At 35.1% G+C, this 24,031-nt stretch overlaps 1 protein-coding gene across 1 annotated transcript; it reads left to right on the forward strand.

Moving 5' to 3' along the window:
- The first annotated feature begins 4,862 nt into the window (after positions 1-4,862).
- On the forward strand, positions 4,863-21,972 carry LOC126976358 (zinc finger protein 706-like). The gene is made up of 3 exons (XM_050824661.1): positions 4,863-5,121; positions 5,280-5,432; positions 21,718-21,972. Exons 2-3 carry the CDS (start codon positions 5,289-5,291, stop codon positions 21,805-21,807), a joined length of 234 nt encoding a protein of 77 aa, XP_050680618.1. The 5' UTR covers positions 4,863-5,121; positions 5,280-5,288; the 3' UTR covers positions 21,808-21,972.
- The last annotated feature ends 2,059 nt before the right edge of the window (positions 21,973-24,031 follow it).

The raw sequence follows: 24,031 nt of genomic DNA on the forward strand, positions 1-24,031 counted from the left end.
TCATTTTCGGGCCAACCAACTACAGAGATACCAACTAAGAGAGAACTAGATGGCACTACAGTCTTCTGAAAACGTTCTGAAGGCGTCTGTCCCACCCCTGAAATGATATTATGATTTATGACCCTTAGTGCCGCACAGTGCAGCGCTGCGCAGCGTCGCGCTAATGCGTTCCGGCCTCTATTTGCACACTGTACATTGCACAAATGACATTTGAGCACAGAACACTTTTACTCTAACGAGCCAGGTGTCATGTTGATTCCCCCGACTTGTAGCAGGTTTTTATTCATTATCAAAATGGGTTTACAATTGATACGGCTATAATTTAATATCTCACATACCACCTACCTACCTTCAGTTGGTACCTACATTGAGTTATGAAAGGTTCTCAGAGAATTTCAGTCTATCACGGACTGCCAGAACCGAACTCTAGCCGACATCCTGTGCATGATGATTAAAGGTCTTCGTAGTAAGTCACGTATCCACAAGATGGCGCTAACTAAGAGTACTTGATTATGTGATATTTAAAGGTCTTCGCAGTAAGTCACGTATCCACAAGATGGCGTTAATTAAGAATCTTGATTACTTAATTCTTAAAGGTCTTCGTAGTAAGTCGCGTATCCACATGATGTCATTAAATGAAAGTTCTTGATTACATGATGTTTAAAGGTCTTCGTAGTAAGTCGCGTATCCACAAGACGGCGTTAATTAAGAGTTCGTGATTACTTGATGGTTAAAGGTCTTCGTAGGAAGTCACGTATCTACAAGATGGCGTTAATTAAGAGTTCTTGATTACTTGATGGTTAAATGTCTTCGTAGTAAGACACGTATCAACAAGATGGCGTTAATTAAAAGTTCTTGATTACTTGAAGGTTAAAGGTCTTCGTAGTAAGTCGCGTATGCACAAGTTGCGCTAACTAATATGATGATTCTTGATTAGATTTTCAACAAATCTTTTAATTCTTATTGTTTATTTCATGTCTATTAAATTCCGGAATATTCACGATAAACACACATATTCTGAGCGTTCATCAATACAATTGCGCTCGTCACTTTGAGACATAGCCTGTTAAATCTCATTTGCCCAGTAATTTCACTAGCTACGGCGCCATTCAGACCGAAACACAGTTATATTATTGGGAGTCCGTTTCTACACAGGGAAGCGGTGGTGGTGGTAGAGCCGCTCTAATTCTACCACCAATAAGATAGTTTAGGCGGGCGATTTACACGAATCTTACGAAGTATGGAAATTAACACATTACTGCTTCACGGCAGAAATAGGCGCCGTTGTGGTACCCATAATCTAGCCGGCATCTTTCCTTCAAGGCCGGCAACGCTTTTGTGATTCCTCTGGTATTGCAAGAGAATGTGTGCGGTGGTGATCACTTAACACCAGGTAACCCGTGCGTACGCTCGTTTGTCCTCCTTTTCCATAAAAAAAATTTATTGCTCTGCTGGAGTGATGGCATCTCGATACTGTGAATTCTGCTAAGAAAAGTATGGTGCAACTTTTTGAAGTAAATTCTCAAAATTTTCGTCTCATTCTAACAAATTTTCTGTATCCACTTCTGTCTTCTATTCTTAAATCATTCAATAAGAAACGATAGGCCCCTTCTTGCTGTTGTCTCCTCAAAAATGATCGCGACCAGTACTTGCGTGGTTTTCTTGAATTTCCTTCATTCTTTATGATGTCTTGTACATCATATACTGCGCTCATGAAGCAAAGTTCCGCAGTACCTTCACTTTCTAATGTCTGTACTAGTAGTCAATTAAGTTGTCAAATTCATTAGTTTCTGCACTGAAATGTCTTAAACAAGTTTAGGTACAAGTATAGATATAAGTCTACAACACGTATAAAACATGAGATCATATACATGAAGACAACTAATAGGTGACAAACAATTTCGTCAGACAAGTTTCATGCAAATTGTCTACCACAAGTTTTATGTTTTTGTATTTTAAGAACATTGCATACAACTTATATTTGTAATTTGCATGAAAATTGTCAAAATTAGTATAATACCTTGGTGTAATCGAGGGGTTTAAAGCAGACACCCTCTACCGACCTCCCCTGCCGTAGCTTAATATAGCTTTTAGCGAAAACGGATGCGGCCAAGGCGGCCTAAGACAGTTCACGGCCGCGGAGAGTCACCCGACGGGACTCAATCACGGACCGGCTGTGGACTGAATCGAATTGAGAATAGTTATATTGAAAAATTAAAAAACTATTATCTAGGCATGTCTATATGTGTACATCTGTTTATATTTTTGTATCGAATAGTGTGTATAACAGCGACAGCGGCAGCCGGACTGTCACACATAATGAGTGACCTTCGTCTTTCCTACTTTCCTACGTCCTTCTGTCTGTGTTTGTATTGTGTACCTGTAGTTTGTGTATTATTCGTATGTAAGTATATTGTGTAGGTAACCTAATGATGAACGAAAGTAGCTCGCCGGAAAACGAGTCGGCCATTAAGGCGAAAGTCGCTTTATCTGTCCTATGAGTTCATAGTTATCTACTATAGCTTGAAAGTGGTCGTCGGGATCTCTAAGCCTAGCGACCAAGACCCCAAGCGCTTCATAGTCAACTCGAGCCAACAAAAAGCGACTCAAGTTGCCTAAGGAGGCCGTGGTGTTGCCCGCCATCTTAGATGTAGATGATGTGCTCGGCTGAGGGCGAGCTGAAGCGGGCCACGCCAGGCGCGGGTAGGCCGGGGCGGCCTCCTTGGATGCTGAGACCGCAGAGGAGAGTTTCCATGCATTGGTCTTGGGTGGCGGTTCGAGGAAGAAGGTCTGTGTCTTCTTAACTGGTGCCTGTCGGTGACGGGGCAGGTTCCTGATCTTGGGAGCCTTGGGTCACCCACAATAGCTCGCGGTGTGTGGCCTTCGGCACCGCAAAGGAAGCAGCCGAGTGGGCGTTTGGGAGTGCCGTGGTTGCTCAGGCACTTGACACAACAAGGATTGTGCTCGCAAAACTGAGTGGAGTGGCCGTATTGTTGGTCTTGTGGCATTGCCCGGTGCCATACGGGAGGAATCTCTACTTTGATACCCTGGAGAGAGCACAGGGTCGAGCGCCCGAAGATCTGTTTCCCCTCGCGATTTGGATCCAGAACGATAAGGACAAGGTGCATGCGGCTAACCGCACGCACGGGATACTTTTGCGACTTAAGGTCGCTCTCTATACCTTACGTATCTTACTCCTTCGGGACGTTACGTATAACGACCCGAACTTTCTTCTCCTCCGGTAGAGCATACGAGTGGAAGTGCACTCGCATGTCGTGAAGGAGTGAAGTCAGCTTACGGTGGTCCTGGGGTGACATAACTTCCACCTTTATAGCGGAATCGTACGCCCGCGCCGTATACTACACAGACGGGGAGATGGAGTTCTTGACCACTATCCAGCGGCCCTTATTGCCTATGAACACAGGCGTAGGATGTCCGGTGAAGGGCAGACAAGCGCGGGGCGACCACGGGAGGCGCCGGAGTGTTGTTTCAATGGGCGGGTAGAGGGGTTCGCGGGTACGAGTGAAAGATTGGCGACTTTCGGAGATCTGGTTCTAGAAAAAATTTTTGGGTTCATGATCTATTTTTCTAATGAGCTTCTTGAAAAGCGGAAACGCGTTTGGATAATAGGTCTGTACGACCCAATTCAACTCGGCTAAGCAAAAGGAGTCTTGACCCTTCCAAGGTTCTTCCCTTCTAGGCATGATTGTTCAATAACAATAAATAAATAAAAGTACCTACCAATAGAAAAACATAAAATAACAGTAAAAACAGAAATATTACAATTAGTAATAATAATAACTAATAAAATAAACACTTAGCTGGACGAAGTACAGTCTGGCTGAAGCTGTCGTCGCCGCAGGTCACCTCAAATTCTCTGAAAACAAATTCAGACAATTATACACACGCATAAACAGACGTTTCTACTGACGCTAACTATTACGATCACGAAACCGGGTAACACTGAAAGTACTAATACTAATAATATGCTTGACATTCACTAGTGGCTGGAGCGAGAACGTGCTAGACACGAGTAATAATATTCGATATCGAACAGAGACGAGCACACGACTATTAGACCAGGGTCGATAATTTTTGAAACCAAAATAAATAATAGTTAGATGAAACCCATTGATAAAGGACGAGAATATAACAAAAATTAAGGGAAAAATAAATTACGGGCGATCCGAGGTCGGGAAGTGGAAAAGGGGGGTTAGGGTAAAAACGGTTTATCTAGATTCACGGCAAAAATACAAGTCCTATCCAAAAAGTTAATTAGCAAAGTTGTAGGTCATAGAGGGATCTACAACTTTTGTATTTACACTTTTTTAAAAAAAAAACCAAGTTATTGGTTTTTTATTTTTATTTTTTACAAAAAAAAATATTTTCACGAAATATTGTAAAAAGTTACCTTTTTATGTCCCAAATACACTGTAATTTATTTGAATTGAAATATTTATTTTTTCACCTTATTTTGACTCAAATATCGGAAAAGAACCCTTATTTTCAATCGAAAATTCACCCGTCAAATTATCAGCTATTTTCAAAAAGTTTGTGTGTTTCTATTCGTTGTCTATTCGTTGAAATTTTTACTTTCCGAAGGTGTAAAAAAATATACATTACAATGGTAAATGTTCGAAAATTTTAAGTCCAACAAAAGGCATTTCATATAGAATTCATACCTGTTATTTAGAAGCACTAGTCTATTTAATAGTATCAATATTTAGATTAAATAATTATGCTACGTAGTACTTACATCCTTTTTGTTGAGTAATTATTTCAGTGTAGACTGTGGTATCATCTCGTTAGAGTAAAAGTGTTCTGTCATCTGTGGGTATCATGCATTCATAAAAAATTGACAGTCTAAAATATTTAGTAACTACCTTTACCTTAATTCTAAATTCTAAAGTTTAAACTTTAATCATATTTATTCTTGTAAGATACAAGGTAGATACGTACTAAAAGTCAAAAGATTTTCCGAGTTTTTTTTCCACGGTTTTTGTTGAATAGCGCTTATTTAAATATAATAAATATTAAACCTATTCAATTAGGGAATAAATACACAGATATTTAACCTAATCAGCATTCACAGCAAGCAATTTGGGCGAACCAATTTGTTAAGTATGTAGAGATTGTATTGTTTGTATTTATTTTTACAATTTCTGAGTTGTTTATAACTTTGATTTCATATTATGGATCTTTTCCTAACTTTGCAACTTGGTAGTGATGAACCTCACTCAATAACCACAACAAAATAATTTTCATATAAATTGTTCTAGGTATTTAAAATGGCAAGAGGGCAGCAAAAACTTCAATCACAAGCCAAAGCTGCAGAGAAGATGTCTAAGATAAAGAAACAACAGGGACACAGTGCTAATGACCAAAAAAAAGCTGCACAGAAAGCATTAGTTCATGTCTGTGCTGTTTGTAAGGTAAGTTATAAAAAATATTTTAATGATTAAAGGAGATCATTCAAAACATACCAACATTTGAACAGTGGCAGACAAAAAAGCTAAGTAAGTAATTATTTTGATAGAGGGTATTATTCTAAACATTTACTATGGCAGCAAGTTGTATGAGTTGATATTGAAGTTTGAAAATATGTATTTTTTTAATAAAGCGGCACAAAAAATCGATAACTTATCCTCTTATCTTTCAATTACACCTTCTAGACCTTCTGCTGGAGGTCTTATTGCCTCTTCTTCATGTCGCGTAAAACACATATACCATTATATTCATATGGTATGTGAGGAACATCCCAATGTTCTTTTACCTATGATGCAGGTGCAATAGTAATATTTTATTATGCTTAGCTTATTGACCATTTTATGCTAGATCTATTATTATTATTATAATGCACTAGCAGATCATTGATCTGATGTGTGCATATCACTGCTCTTATGTTTACAATTTAGTTTTTTTTTAAATGTTCATCAAGTCTATTTTTAAAGCTATTTCTTGATTTTGCACTAATCACATTCTGGTAAACTGTTCCACATGTGCACCATCAACTTGGTAGAATGTTTTTTTAGGGTTGCAAGCAAACTGAGATGTGGTTAGTTTTAATATGTCCTCTTAATTGGGTATAATAACTCATGCTGTACATGTTGTTTATATCTCTCACATTGTAGGGACCAGTTAACACTTTGAATGTCTCTATCAGATCTCCTCTTTGTCTATGTTGTTGTAGTCAAGGTGATTTCAGAAAGACATTCTTCATATGTTTGCATTTCAATGAAATATCCATTTTTGTAGCTCTGTGTTGTACTTTTTTGAGCATTTTGGTGTCATTTTTGAAATGTGGATTGCTATTGCTATATATAATATTGTTAAATGCCTTTCTAACCACATACAGCATAGAGTTAGCCTTCTTTACTATATTTGTGATGTGTACATCTTGAGATGTGTATCACTTGAGGTTACTTGTGATGGTTACCCCAAGATCTCTTTGGGTACTTACTGCTTGTATTGCCATTGAACCAATCTTGTATTGCATCCTTGGGTTGTTGCTACCTATATGTGATACTGTACACTTTGTTTCATTAAGTGAGATGAGCCAGTCCTGTGTAAGATGTGATCCAAGTCTTGTTGTGTTTCCATTATTTTGGTAACATCAGCAAATATAGACAAGTTTGATGCTATAGCACTATTCAAGTCAGTTATATAGATTCCAAACAAAATAGGTCCGATTACTAATCCCTAGGGAAATCCACTGTGAATGTTATGGGCTTCGGAAAGTACATCTCCAACCCTCTACTTGAATTTCCTATTTGTTAGAAAGTCAGATATCCATTGGAGGAGCTGCCCGTGGATACCATAGTACTTAACAAACAACCTTTTAATGGGAACACAATCAAAAGCTTTTTCATAGTCCAAGTATATAGTATCTGTTGGTTGGTTATTATTCCACTTATTTCTCCAAATGTCAAGGCAAGTAAGCAGATTTGTCACAGTGGATATCTTTGGAACAAATTCATGTTGTTCTTCTATAATAATGTTCTCCATACTGATAAATTGTCTTAATTGCTATGTACATATTATATGTTTTTAACTCTTATATGCCTGGACTGGATGTGTCCTCTGATTAGGTAGAGATCTTCACCTTCTAGACTCCTCACATGTTCTAAGGTTTCTGCAGCAAGTTCAATGACAAAACTCCCGTCTGGTTGTTTTTATTTTGTTATTTTAATTGGTATGTCCCAATACTAAACAATATCAATTCATCTTCATTTAGCCTTGGAAAAGCATCAAATTGTGTAAAAAATCTGGTGGTTATGATTATTCTTATTATCATTTCTTATATAAAACTTTGCAAATCGGATCCTTTGAGCCCAGCCCTAACCCAAATTCCATACGCCTGTTTTTTGCAGTCAGCTGCTGCTTTAACAGACGCATCAAACCAGGGCCGTGATCTGCCACCAATTGGTACTACAGAGCTTGGTATAAAAAAATCATGCCCTGTAGTATCACATGGGCTACTTCAATGGCGCAGGCACTGGGATCATCCGAAGAGAAACAAACCTTGCCCCAGGGGTAGCATGCTAAAAAGGAACGCATCCTATCCCAATCTGCTGACTTTAAGTGGCAAAAGCGGTGGGTCACTGGTGGTTTGCGACATGGGCGTTGGATCCGTCTACTCGCCAATATTGAAGATTTGGCGAATAAGCTTAATTCTGCAGCATATGGGGTTAAAATAATTAGACAGTTAACTGACATAGATACGGTGCGACTAGTATATTTTAGTTATTTTCATAGTATTATGTCCTATGGTATATTGTTATGGTACAGTGCGGCCGATATTAATACCATCTTTGTGCTGCAGAAGAGGGCTGTTCGCGCTATTTATAACCTAGGTCTTAAAGAATCATTAAGAGAAAAATTGAAAGAAATAAAAATTTTTACTGTTGCTTCTCAATATATTCTAGATAATGTTCTATATGTTCATAAGCACATTGAGGAATTTGCTAGGAACATGTGACATTCATAATGTTAACACGAGGAACAAACATAAACTTCTTATGCCTACTACTGGGTTAAGTCGAGTTACTAAGTCTTTTATTGGGCGATGTATATGCTTCTACAATATGATCCCAGAAAATGTACACAACAAATGTGTTACGAAATTTAAAGGAATTGTTAAAAAACGTTTTTGTGGGAAAGGTTGCTATAGCATAAACAATTTTCTTAATGACACCACAAACTGGGAATGAAGAGAACACCCTCAGGCTCTTTAGTTATAAATGTTTATTGAACGATATTACATGGTAATCCATATTTTTATAAAAAAAAGCCAGCTGGGTTTCTTGCGCCCGTTGTTCTCAGGTCTGAGGCAGTCTATGTTGAATGGGTGGTAGTTTTTGACGTTCAATAAGTGAATTGAATCCTATTTTGTATAAAACTATTTGAATTTGATACTATACTTGGCACTACACTCCTGACCATGCAACGATCGGACGTTCCGAGAGGGGTGTCGACAGAGATCTGGTAACTATCGGGATGTGTTGTCAGCAGAAGATCTAATAAGGATGGCATGGCTATCCACATCCGGGAGCCGCGTTGGTGACTCAAAAAATTGGGACTGACCATACGCTAATGCAAAATTGTGCACAGATCGCCCTTCGTAGTCTGTGGTACGTGATCCAAGCCATTCGACATTGTACCCTTTGAAATCACCCAAGACTACGATTTTAGCGGAGGGATCGGTGCAAGCACGTCGTCAATTGCCGCTTGAACGCAGCACTAACCAATGCCAAACATAGCGGCACTAGGCCGCTATTTCACGCCGGTATTCTGTGCGAGTGTGGTAATTAACCCGGACGAGTCTGGCCTAATTGTGCTGACGTGTTAAGACGGCAGCGTGACTCTCCTACTAATAAAAAGCCCGGTGTGGAGTAGCGGTTAGGTATTTTTTTAAACCCTGACGAAAAATAAGGTTGTAATAAATTTAACGTTTGTCAGTCTGTCCCTATTTTCTGATCCACATCTTTTCATTCCGAGGTTGTTTACGTTTTTAATCAAAAATCACACTCAAATTATAAGGCGAAAGATTTTACGTTTATTTTTTTGGTATGTTTGCATATTTGTAACCTATGATAAGAGAAACATACAATCAAAAAGTAAAATATTTTTATTTTCATTATCGATATACTGGTATATTTTAAATGTTAAGTTCTTAAAATAAATTTAATTGGTAAAAGACATTTTTTCCAGGGTATCTTTTTGGCATATATAGTTTAAGCGGACATCAACATATCTTTGTATGACAGCTTTTTCCAAATTAAAACGTGGCTGGACTTTTGTGTGTGCGTTAATTTGACTCAATATATTGACATTCGAAAGAGATTTCAATACTTTTAATGTTAAACAAAGTATAATCATACTTTTTGAGCATGAATTTTTAAAGGCTTAAATCCTTTAGTCATGAAATATAAATCAGCCACGAGCAGATGACACTGGACTTATTTGGTTTGTAAAATTCTTCACATCTTTCTTTTGCTACCAACTGGCGCAAATTCTCTTTCATTATCTAGTATATGGAAAAGCTGAAAAAGATTAGCTTTTACAGCGGTTTTTATTTGCGGTGTAAAACAAGTATCAAACGATACGGCTGTTATACCCTGTCAATTGCACTAGATTGTATACCCTGTAAATGCTCGCATTCTTGTTAGCCGTTCACATTTACCAGCACTCAGCAGTGACTTTTTGTAAGATTGTTTGTTTGTACTTAAGAGAGCGACTCTATAGTTTTAATTTCTGACCGTGTGCTGTTAGCGACCTCTCACCTGTCTCTTTCTGACAAGCGGTCGAGAAAGGGATGTGAATACTTGCCAATAATTGTACCATATTAATGAAAAAATATTCATTTTATTAAATTATTTACGCTGTTTTCAAACCAATCTTATATAAATAAAATAAATAACTTAACGGTGAAAAGTTACATCATCGTTTGACGTTTGAGTATGTTTGTTGTATCATTTTACATATTATATTGTAATTGAAATGATTTGTAAATCGATGGAAATGTAAATCTTGATTTAAAAGAGTGGCAATGAGTTTGTTGCTACTTCTTCTCATTAGCTCAACCCTTTACGAAGTAGCGGTAGATTCAATAAGAAAAAATTTTTTTGACATTCATAAGTGTCCGTGACCTAAATGAATAAAGTGATTTTGATTTGATTTGATTCATCTTTTTTTGCGTCGTTAACGTATTATTTGAGCACTTCTTTGTATAACTCACAAGCTTGATGATTGACACACAGTTGACAGACGACTAAGGAGAAAATTGTGCTTATATTGTCTTTAAGCACACTTTTGCCGTACCGCTATCAGACTGCGAATGATATGTCGATATGTATGAATATTATATATACTAGCGGACCCGACAGACGTTGTCCTGTACACACGTCTTAAATTTGAAAAATCGGTCCAGCCGTTAGGAGGAGTTCACTAACATACACATGAGCAGGAGAATTATATTATATGGACGGAATTGAGACTCTAAACCAATCTCAAATTCACTTGAACACACAAAAAAATCATCAAAATCGGTCCAGCCGTTTAGGAGGTAGTTCAATTGTGAATCTAAACCAATCTCAAATTCACTGGAACACACAAAAAAATCATCAAAATCGGTCCAGCCGTTTAGGAGGTAGTTCAATTGTGAATCTAAACCATTCTCGAATCCACCTGAAGACACACCAATCTCAAATTCACTGGAACGCACATAAAAATCATCAAAATCGGTCCAGCCGTTTAGGACATAGTTCAATTGAGAATCTTAACCAATATCAAATTCACTGGAACACACAAAAAAAATCATCAAAATTGGTCCAGCCGTTTAGGAGGTAATTCAATTGTGAATCTAAACCATTCTCGAATCCACCTGACGACACAGAGAAAGTTTCATTAAAATCGGTCCAGCCGTTTAGGAAGAGTTCAGTCACAACAGACGCACATAACAAATATATATATATTAAGATAGAACGTCATTGTCGATACCACTTGTTCGCCAATAACCTTATACCTACTGTGTGCTTATACCATTCATTAGTATTAGTCTATTACCATTACTATCACATATAATATACTAGCTGATTCCGTTCTTAGCTGACCTCTACTCGGCGAAACGAATATTCCTACCAAATCAAGTCTACGGCTTATGGTTCCAGAGATATCGTGACGAGTGACTATATACTTGGAAATCTCTTATATATATATAGATAGATTGACAACGTTCAAATCTTTGAATGACTTCTAAAATCGACATTTTACTATTGCTACAGGTGTCCACTTGAATAATTTGGAAAATAATTACAGTTACTTATTGTTATCATGGTATTAATACTAGATAAGAACAAATAATAGTTTAAAATAAAAAAAAAACAAGCTATTATTAATTATTAACCAAACTTAATTGTAGAAAATAAATAATAATTAAAAATAAACTTAAAACACGCTAAGTATAGAAAACTGAACTAAAAAAATATATTTTTATTAAAAAAAAACGTGGGGTGCATGGTGATTTCAAAAGGCGTGTTTTAATTTTTTTTTAACTAGGGAAAAGAAAAAATAATTATAAAGAATTATTTTTCTTTGATTTTAGTAGTTATGGCAAGTCTTGGTATAATAATAATGCAACGTAATAGAAACAGATTGTGTATAGCAACATTGTCATAATATTTGTGGGCACAGAACACCCGATGCAATAATTGTTCGCATACTTTACCGGTATCACGTAGTTCTACCAGACAAGGAGTTTGTGTTGAACATCTTGAACATAATTCATGTCGCTTGCTTGCGGTACAAGAAAAGGTAATTCAGAAGCAGCTTTCCTATGCCGCCAGGAGCTTTGATATACAAAAGGTATACATCACACTATGTCCGAAAATACATATATATAGTAATATAATATCTGTGCGATATCAATATATTTCTACTTTTCGAGATGCCCAACTGTATCTTCTATGATCGCCAATAGGCTCGCGACATGAAATACGCAAATATTCCCACACACCGCCCATAATAAAATATGTGTAGAATAATGCGATCTATCGATGGAATTACTTTAATTTTTTTGGCGGGCACTTTCACATTTTGGTATTTTTTGTATGGACCTTGAATGATCCTTTGTTGAGTAAATTACATGATATCATATAAATATCATATAATTATTTATTTATAAATATTATATATAAGATTTGAAAGTCCTTTATCTTCTTTTTGTTACAGTCTTCATACTTAGTTTATATAATAATTAGATCACAAAAGTTTTCATCTTGTTTGTGTAGTTGTATTTCTCTTCGCCTAATTTTTTCTTCACTTATGTAACATGTGTGCGTTACACGTTCTGCGTCACCATAATGTTTGTTTGTCAAGAGAACAATTAAAGTAATTTTCAAACCGGATAGCGGCCTCATCTTTGTGTCGATAAGCTGTACAAGGTGCCACAAGATATTATATTTCACTAAATCTAGGTAGTATCTAGGGGTAACAAATAACAAAAAAAGAATGTTCATCAATACTTATAATAAAAAAATTCTTTACAAAGTAAGAAGAGAAATAAAACAAGTCCCGATTTTTTTGGAATTTTTTTGTTTTCTGTCTGTTTGTACGGGCTAATCTCTGAAACTATTGGACCGATTTAATTGAAATATTGCATGATGACCTTACATCCCCGGTCAATATCTAAGATACTTTACATCCCGGAAAATTATAGAGTTCCCGTGGGACAGCTAAAAAACTATACTTATATAGCGTAGTACACTTATGCACATATTTTAATAAAATTTGACATGTTGATACCTTATATTGCCGGTCAACATCTTAGATACTTTATATCTAGGAAAATTAAAGAATTCCCGTGGGACAGTTTAAAATCTATACTTAATTATATAGAGAAGTACACAACAACTTATTCGGCCATTTTGATAAAATTTACCGTATTGATACCTTATATTGCCTGAACGACTATTCTTCACAAATAATAAAATCTTAAAAATTAAAAACAGTACACTATTTTTTTTTTAGATTTTTCAAAAGAAAACTATGTTCCGCAAACAACAGTGAAGACAGGTATTTTAAAGAATGTCTGTATGTTCGGGCTAAACAAAAAAACTACTGAATAGAGTTCTTATTTTGCATAAATAAATAATAAGAAATCGGGACTGCTTTATAGCATGTACGCGGACGACGTCGCGGGCTGCAACTACACCCTTTTGATTCCCTTGAGAATGTCGAAAAATACCTTCTGAAACATAGTAAAATTACACCAATATTTAAGTCGGGATGCTCTTCTGACCCGAATAATTATCATCCTGTGTCGGTTTTGCCGATCCTTAGTAAAATTTTTGAAAAAATAATTTTAAGCCAAAATCTTATGTTCTTTAACTTTCATAAGTTACTTCATTTGAAACAATTTGGGGACTTTACTAGAAGACATTCAACAACGGATGCAGATGTTCAGCTTATCAAGAATATTTTTGATTCCTGGGAGGAATCGCAGAATGCACTTGGCATCTTCTGTGATTTATCTAAGGCTTTTGATTGTGTTCAACATTCAACGCTAGTCAGGAAGTTATGTCACTATGGCATAAAAGGAACTGCGCTCTATCTAAACAATAGAATTCAGAAGGTCGCCGTGAATGACAGGAGATCTCCTGGGACTCCTCTCAGTATGGGGGTACTACAAGGGTCTATTCTTGGACCGTTCCTCTTCCTTATCTATATAAATGATCTACCTAATCTTATAGAGAAAAAACGTAAGGTAGTATTGTTTGCGGACGACACTTCACTGATTTTCAAAGTGAAAAGAATCCAAACTATGTATGACGAGGTGAACGATATTCTTTCTGACATCGTGTATTGGTTTAGCGCTAATAACCTATTGTTAAATAGCAAAACGAAATATATAAAATTTACCATACCAATTGTTAAAAATGTTGATGCAAGTGTTTTGTTAAACGGAGAGGTGATAAAATCGGTGGAATCTGCTATATTTCTTGTCATTACTCTGGATTCCAAATTACAACGGGGCCCTCATATTGAAGGATTGGCGAACAGACTTAGTTCTGCAGCATACGGGGTTAAAAATATTAGACAATTTACATTTCCATAGTATTATGTCCTATGGTACATTGCTATGGGGCAACGCTGCCGATTTTAAAACAATATTTGTGCTGTAGAAAAGGGCTATTCGCGCTATTTATAACCAAGGTCCTATAGAATCATTGAGAGCAAAATTCAAAGAAATTAACAACTTGACTGTTGCTCTTCAATATATTATTGATAATGTAATGTATGTTCATCGGCACATAAGTGAATTTGCTAGTAACTGTCATAACCATAATGTTAACCAGGAACAGACATATGCTTATAATGCCTACTACTCGGTTAAGTCGAGTTAGTAAGTCTTTTGTGGGGCGATGTATATGCTTTTACAACAAGATACCAGAAAATTTTCAAAACAGAAGTATTACGTTATTCAAAAGAATTTTTAAAAAACGTCTGTGTGGTAAAGCTTACTATAACATAAATGACTTTCTTAATGATACCACACATTGGGAATGGAGTGACCGCCCTCGGGCTGTTAAATAATAAGTTTAGTTGTACAATATTACTTTGTAAACATATTTTTTGATTAAAAAAAAGCCCGCTGAGTTTGTTGCGCCAATTCTTCTCAGGTCTGAACCATTCATTTTAGAATGGGTGGAAGTTTTTTGACTTTCAATAAGTGTTGTTACATCCTATTTTGAATAAAAATATTTGAATTTGAATACGTTTCTGCGATAAACGTATATTTGAACATATATCTTATATATATCTAACGTATAAGTTTGATTTTTTCACAGCTTCAGTTTCAACTCCCTCTCTACGAGTGCCCGAGATAAAGGGCCTTGACAGACAGCACTCGAACGTTGCGAAATAATTGATTAAGTTTAAATGTGGGTAGTTAAATGAACTAAGTAGTTAAACCTCAAAAAAGCTATTGAGTACAATACAATAGGTCCTTCGAACTACATTGTATTACCATTTGAATTTAAAAAAAATACTTAACATCATACATTTTAATACCAATTAAAGCAAAGTTCGCCATGACAGGATCGACAGGTTACACAATGCAGCAACCTATCACGCACATAGACCAGAATGAGCCGCCCCACGACCCAGCCACCAGCCTTTCGAAGAATTTTGAATTATCGAATTGATTTGAGGTATTAAATGGATGAGAACCATCTTCATACCTGTTACTGTCCTATGACTCTTTCCCATAAAAAAACGACCAAGTAATATATATATATATATATATATATATATAAAATGATAGAGGTTTTCATTTCTGCGCGGAAAAATATTGGATATATTGTAATAATTAAGTCTTCTAAGTTTTATTCCTTAAATCTTGGCCCTTATTCAGAAAAAAAATATTGCGATATCTTCATTTAATATAAAGTTAATAAAGTTTTAAGAAACAAAGATTCTTATAAGTACTACATGCTTAGTCATGTGAGTACGCGGACGAAGTCACGGGTATCAGCTAGTCTATAATATATTAAGCAATACTCACTATATATCTCTTATATATAATATTAATAAGTATTATATTTTATTATTTATTAATATTCGGACGACCGAGCCTTGCTAGGATTTGAATGTACAAAAAAAACTAATAGGACATCTGGATTCGAACCGGGGTCTTCTGGTTTCCGGATCACCCAATGTTTATCTGTGCTATTATAGTCTTGTATATAGTGGCGACATTTACCTTTGCATTCTAATGTTATTGTAACTGTTTCTCATTAAAACACGGATAAAACTACATTTTTTAAATTGAAACCTAGATCGATTTATCGCCCCCGAAATCCTCTGTATACTAAATTTTATGACAACAGTGTAGCCGTTTCCGAGATTCAGATTATATATATTTATATATTATACAAGAATTGCTCGTTTAACACTAAACATTCAATGCTCAGAAAGAGAATTCATTGCAGGGCGGCAATTGTTCGCGCTGTGTGTTTCCCGCACCACTGCTTAGGATTTCTTATATTATGTCCTCGACAGTAATGCGTTCAACACACGTACCGCATAATATTTGTGATCTATTATATTATAGAGGGTGCTCTTTGCGAGTTCATTTAACGTCACAGGCGATTATTTTCTTTAATATTAATTTTTTTCTTTCTTTTGTGTATCATTACATATGCATTTACAATACATAAAAATATTTGTATTAGTGTTGTTGGCGGCATTTTATAAACATAAATTCAATTAGGTACTTACTAAATTAGATAAAATAAAATAAATACCATAAGGTACATTCCACCTACTTCTTTCAATACAATGTTGAATATTGATAATAATTTTACGACATGCAGGTGCCTTTCGGTATTCCTACGAAAATATTTTGTTTCAATAAAACAATAGACCTTTTCTGTATTCTTTCGTATCACTACAGTGCCGACAACGATAAATCAAAAACAATCTGTTGTTCTAAAAATGGGAATCGTTGCTTTACACGTGCAATGTAACAGATGCTCCTAACAATGCCTATTTTAAATCTGTTGTTAGAACTAAATAATAAATTATAAGGCCACTGGTAATTTTTCTAAAGGTAGTACAGTCAGTCTGCTGACGTCCATGTAACATGTGCCTTTATACATAACAATTGTACTGTGAAACAATATTTTTGCTACTACATCCAATGAATAGGTAACGTTATGTACGAAAACACGCCCAATCATTATAAAACAAAAAGCTATATACATAATCCTGTTATTTAAAATCTGCGTGATGCCAACAATTATACCATATATTGTAACAAATAGGTACATTATTATTATCAGGTTCAAATTAGATTAAACCAAGGAAATCGCTTCGTAATTATTAGTTGTCAGCACTGATTCGTAACATTAAAATATTTTGTTGTTTTATTGTGAATTATTGTAGTAAGTAATTTGTATTGTAAAATATCGTTGCGTTACTAACTTTATGTGTAAAAGTGTTGCAATCTTTTTTGATATATTAATATGAAGTTTTTTTTAGATAAATGAATAGGAAATAGGAAATGAAAATTGGACGATAGAGTGAATCCAAGCGGAAGGGGAAGAAGAAAGGAATAATAGAAATAAAGAACAATAATTATTTTCTTTCCTGTTTTAAAATTTAAGAATCACATTTATTTTTGTAGGTATTTATAATAAAACGAAATTTCTTAGTTATAATTTATTTGCAGTCTGTTTGTATATAAATATGCGTGAATTCAATTCCATAGATAATCACTTTATAATATAATATAGTTCAAAAATGTCAAATGTTAATGTTATCTAGACTGCAAAATACCGCGTGGAGCAGTTTGCGACCAGCTATATAACGACCTCGCTATCCCAAACAACGCATTGAGCGTGTTAAAAAGCACGAGTGCCTAGACCTTTTAATAAACGCAACAGTTGTGTAAACAACGCCCCACACTGAAAGTCGATAAACCTCAGTTGTTGTGTTTCAGCACCCAATGTGTTAAAGATATAAGATTAGCCTATTAGTAACTTGTGTATATCCATTCCATTACATTACCCGGATCGAAACGTCGTTTACAGGACAGCACAACACAAAACGCAATTGCAGTTTCTAAAAAGACAATTATTGATACTGATATGGCTTCTGCATCCCTACAATATATATCTATATATAATCACACAACTTTAGTTGAAGATGATCCCTCTCCAGGCTTAACCATAAGACCTATAAAATTTGGTCAACTTCTACACAGACATCAAATTGCCAACATATGCCCGGATGAAATTAAAAAAGTTGGTAGAAATAAAATATATATCAGCTTCTGATGCCAAAAAATTTTTAGATATCCCACTTTTAGCTGCCAACAAATATGAAGCAAAAATACCCAATTATAATATAACAAAGATGGGTATTGTCCGCCAGGTTCCGGTTGACTTATCCATGAATGAGTTTGTTGCGTCAGTTGCACTTCCCACAGGTTGTGGAAAGATTTTATAAGCCCGCAGACTCAATAGAAACATTATTGAGGATAGTAAAGTTTCATGGATCCCAACCCAAACTATAGTTTTTATTTTGCAAGGAGAATTACTCCCTACTAAAATATTCCTATTTCGTAGCTCCCTCCCAGTAGAAACTAACCATTTCCCCACCATTCAATGTCAGAACTGCTGAAGATTTGGACACATAAAAACAATATGCAGATCCAACTCAAAAAGTTATAAATGTGCCCAATCCCACTCTGGTGATACATGTAATACAGTTGAAAGAGATAAAAATTGTATTAATTTCTCTGGACAACATTTTGCCATCAACAAAGGATGTCCTGAACATGGTAGGCAAAGATTAATTAATCATGTCACACGAGAACATCTCTTTTGAAGAAGCAGCAAAGCGTTGCCTAAAGTCAATAATACCATACTCAGTAATTCTCACTAATCCCTCCTCATCCCATAATGCCCCTTTTTTTTATGGAATAGGAGGACAAACGAGCCTACGGGTCACTTGTTGTTAAGTGATCACCGCCGCTCACAATCTCTTGCAACACCAGAGGAATCACAGGAGCGTTGCCCCTACGACCCACATGAGCCAGACTAGTATTCCTTCTACTCCCACTAACACATATAGGAAAACTGTTACTCTAGAGCCCCATTAAGCAAGTGATATGATGAAGCTGCTCACCAGGCCATCATTGCTGAGGTTCCTTCAGTGTTCCCCAATGGTTCAGCACTAATACATCATCTATTCCCTTCTCTTGAGTACAGAATGACAACCTCCTGGAAGGTACTCCTGTCACTCATTCTCTCATATCAAATAACACTCTCAACATACCGTTCAACGTTGCCCACAAACTATCCCACATCTTATATCTCTGTAATAACCTCGGCCCCAGTGTCCATTCTGCAATGGAACACCAGAAGCCTTACCCATCTTATAAATAAATACCTTCCGTCTGCCATCGCCATATCTGAAACATGGCTGGCCCCTGGATCACACTTCAGGGTCCCGGGCATGCATAGATGCCTCAGAGATGATCGAGCAGATGGTGTTGTCGTTGGCTGCGCCTAATTTATAAGACGCACCCTTCCCTTTTCCCCAATAATCCTTCCAAACCAGCATCCCGGTATAAATATTGGTGCAGCAAAAGTTTTGAATTATTTTTTGAATTCATCTCCTTGGTATATATCCCTCAACCTCACTCAACTATGATAGCCGACATTCTGCATTTAATCTCATCTATTCCATCTCCTATGATTTTAATGCACATCACATGTCATGGTGCTCTAGCACTAAGTACTGATTATTTTTCTCTTTCTCTGCTTGATATTTTTGATGAATGTAATCTTTGCACAATAAATGATGGCACTCCAACCCGCAGGGTTGCTCCTTCTCAAAATCCAAAAAGAGCAGTTGACCTTACGTTATGTTCTCCTTGTCTTGTTTCTATATTTCTTGGAACATCCTACAAAATCAATATGTAGCCGTTATTTTTTTATATAAATAAATTAAATAAAAAAACAACGGCAGTGATCATTATCCTATTAGCATTTCAATACCTAATAAAGTAATCCCTGCCCAAAACCTACTCTCAAATATACATTATCAAATGCTAATTGGCAGCAATTTTCCACTTGCCTTGATGAAAAAATGAACTTAATGTTATTTTAATCGATTAAATATTCATTCGATTAAATTTTAATCGATTTTCTTTATTTAATTGTTTTTTTGGTTTGTAGATTGCAAAATGAGCTAGTTTTTTGTATTTTACATCAGAAAAATATACGCTTTTTTAACCGACTTCAAAGGTAGTTTGGTTAGGTTCTGATTACGGAATCCATGACAAAGTATCGGAACTCTTCAATTCTTAAGAGCAAATTTACGATACTCGGGCGAATCTTTTTTATGGGATCCGAATATTTAAGTAATCTACCATAACATAGTTATGGCCAAGTAATTGTCATAGTTGAATATGATGATCAATGGGACTCCTTAACGATTTACAGTAAGGGTGCGATCTGTGGCAGAATTTCTTACCGTCTGTAATCAAATTGCGAAGCGCTTACGTTCATTGCAAAATTTAGTATATCTACACATATTTAGCCAAATTGTTAGTTAGTGTACTTCAAATTCACTTAAAATCATAAAATAAAAAAAAAATAACAAAAAAAAAAACTATAAAAATTGTTGCGTATTTTTATACAATTTAATTAATAAATCTAATTCCATTGGAATTAGATTAATTAATTATATTGTATAAAAATACGCAATTATTTTTATACTTTTTAGTGCACATTATATCTATTGTTTTGAAATAATGTTTTTGGAGTCGGTTGTTCTTTTGTTATTTTTTTTTTAAATATATTTCAACTTGTTAACATCAGGCCCAAAAGTCCCATTCTCCTTTTAACTCCTTGGGATTCGGAATGTACCAAGGCTGCTAAGGATAGTAAATTAGCAGAAAAAACATATATTAGGAGCATGACTTTGTCCAATTTCATTAATTATAAAAAAGCTGCTGCCAAGGATACTAATTTATTCGCCAAAAAGAAAAATCAAGGTTATCTCCTCGTACTCCAACCACAATTGTATGTAAACAGAAATTTAGAGGCTCTTACGATTCTTTGGAGCATGGCTCAAGTGTAGATCCACCTGTATGCTTGCTGTAGGCTTGAATCCATTTCAGATAGGTTGTCACTCCCTGCAGTTCCTAATGAAGACTATCTCCCATCACGTCCAAGCCCACTCTCATCAACTCATAGTTTAGACTTTAGACTAACCACCCCTTCTGTTTTTCAGAACTTCTTCTGGAATTGGATGGCTTAGTTGACACGTCTCCCAAAGCCGGTGGCATCCCCTATTCTTTCCTTAAACAATCTTCAATCAAATCCCAAAAGTACTACCCTTATAAAGAGTAATCAAAGCTCAAATCCTGTACTATTAAACTATGTTTAAACTCTACTGACCTTACAAATAAAATTGGCATAATGTTATAACTAAGCATAAATCAAGAATATGTAAAATGTTTACAAATAGACATTTTGCTTGCGAATGGTTTGTTCGGACGTATAAAGTTTCCCGCGATTATTTGCAAGGCAGCTTGTCATTCGGAAAACTTCAGAATTATCATTGTATTGACAGTGTTGTCAACGATATTGTAAACATTATGCATTTTCTTTGTTTATCATCAGTTATAACTTTATACCAAGTTTATTTATAAGGCTGTAAAGGAATGGCACTGTCATATTTGATACTGTACAATATAAGGTTAAAACTCGGACTCTATGCGAACGGGACAAGTCATAATTTTTAAAGGGCGGCAACGCTCCTGTGATTCCTCTGGTATTACAGGAGAATGTGGGCGGCGTTGATCACTTAACATCAGGAGACCGGAACGCTCGCTTGTTCTTTGTTCCATAGAAAAAAATATAACACATAATCAAGGTTTAACTTATATATGGGTATCTGGGGCATGTTCCATCGCCGTGGAAAACGGTGGAAGTAACAGCGTCTATAGTCTCTGTGGGTTTTAATAGATTCACTTTATTTTTCTACCTCGCTATAACATTAGAGATGTTTATTTATTTTTACGGAACATCAAAAAACAATGCATCTATTTTAGTAGTGTTATGTTCTTCTCTTTTGCACACTGATTCGATCATTGTAACTCCATGTAGGTAATAACTAAACTTTAACATATTTGTTTGACAGGCCCAAATGCCAGATCCGAAGACCTACAAGCAACATTTTGAAAACAAACATCCCAAAAATGATCTGCCTGAAGATTTAAAGGATATTTGAAGATGGTCCCGCGATGTGGCTCGTGTAACTATATTACTTGCATTTATAATGATTTGTACATGAACTAATTATAGATGTCCCATCTAACTGTCTGACTATCTATAACACAATACCACTCCGTCATGTTCTAAATAACTTATAATTAAATGTACACATTGTTATATATTATATTGTTTTTAATCACATCATATGCGTATTATAGCAGGCCGGCCAAATCAAATCAATTACATTTAAATAATATGTAATTAAGAGTTGGCAGAAATAAATAAAAAAAATTGAACAAAAAAACAACCGACTTCAAATACACTATTTCAAAACAATAGATATAATGTGCACTAAAAAGTATAAAAATAATTGCGTATTTTTATAAAATCTAATTAATTATTAATCTAATTCTAGTTACGATTATTGTTATTTTTGGAATCGGTGTCCTTCCGCCGCCACCCGCTCTCGGCTCTCGCCTTCTCACGACTCAAGCACATCTCACCTATAACTATGAATGTAGTAACAAACCTATCTTGGATGACACCGACTCCAAAAATTACAATAATCGTAACTAGGATTAGATTAATTATGTTTTATGACAGTCGAAGCATGAACTGAGCAACACTAAGAAGACATAAACATATATTTACTACACATTAAAATAATAAAAAGTTTATCAAAATCAATTCAAACAAAGGAATTTAAGCGTATAAACTTACAAGGTTTCATTAACACCTAAAGTAACATAGCAATATCAGTGAAGTAGTATTTATATGAAAATATAATATGATAGGTTCAATCAAGTATGATGCGAAATGGACACCGCCCAGTGTATGATGTAGCCCATTACGAGACAACTCGTGCTGTGGTTTAGAAACGTCTGAATATTTTAGATACAAGATAACATATACTTCAAACTGAAAACCTACCCAAATAACTTACACAGCCAAAAAACAACATTGAAAACATTAAACACAAAAGAAAGATTAATTTACCAATAAAATAGTTATAAAATATGCAAAAGATGAAAATGTCAAAAAGAACAAATATAAAATTAAAATAAACCCAGATCAGAAATAAAATATTCGGTTTACCCAAGATAAGTGGGCACTACTCACCTATTTGAAAATCTTTTAATTAAGAAAAAAAAAATAAGAAGTGGCGATAAACTTATTGCCACTCTTATAAATCAAAATTTACAGCTTCATCGTTTCACAAATTATTTTAATTACAATCTATGTAAAGTGATTCTACAAAATTGCTCAAATTTCAAATAGGTACTCAACAAATTACACGAGTTAATGAAAACAATGTAAATTAATTAGAAAATACCCCAATAAAAGTTAGTGAATGCAGTATATGCATTATAACATGGACACTGAACATAAACAAAGGCATTATCCGAGCATTAACGATTATGTACATATATGTATGTATGGGTGTACCCATTGACAGTATATATTTTTATACTATACTAGTTGACCCGACAGACGTTGTTCTGTATATAGTAAATAAAATAATGTTTTATGTGAACTTGTCAATAATATATCAAAACATCAAGAATTATTTCGTAAAATATGCTCCCTGTTGTTGTATTGAAATTGTTTTACTGCGGAACTGTCAAACCGTGCGTCAATAAATTCTCTCATAGAAAATATGTCCATACAAAACAAATATCGGACGACGGGGGACACATCAAAGGAAAAACAAAATTGTTGTTTTTATTTAATTCCGAACACTTTCATATTTATTCACCTTTTAAACCTTCCCTGGACGTCCATAAATAATTCAAGACCAAAATAAGCCAAATCGGTCCAGCCGTTCTCGAGTTTTAGCAAGACTAACGAACAGCAATTCATTTTTATATATATAGATAGATTATGATTCAGCCGCCACAAGCAATTACATTTAATAGAGAGAGAGAGAGAATGTGTATGTTACAATACACATATATATTGCAATAGTCAACAAAAACCTTTCTTTACAGTTTAACAATTTAGTTTAAATTTGTATATAAACTATTATTTATGTAATGTTTTTATTACAAGTAATTAAACTGTGAAATCCTTTAAGTCAATTCATACGCAAGCTTTGTTATCATTTAAATAATAACTTACATATTGTAACATTGTTCTATAAGTTTTCGTTTAATTTGATCTTGTTGCAACTCCCCATAAATGACAAGTACCAGTTTTTCTTTCTGCTATTATTATTTTGTCTTAATATATCTTAACAATAT

Source organism: Leptidea sinapis, chromosome 40, assembly GCF_905404315.1.
Source record: "Leptidea sinapis chromosome 40, ilLepSina1.1, whole genome shotgun sequence".
NCBI classification, from domain to species: domain Eukaryota; kingdom Metazoa; phylum Arthropoda; class Insecta; order Lepidoptera; family Pieridae; genus Leptidea; species Leptidea sinapis.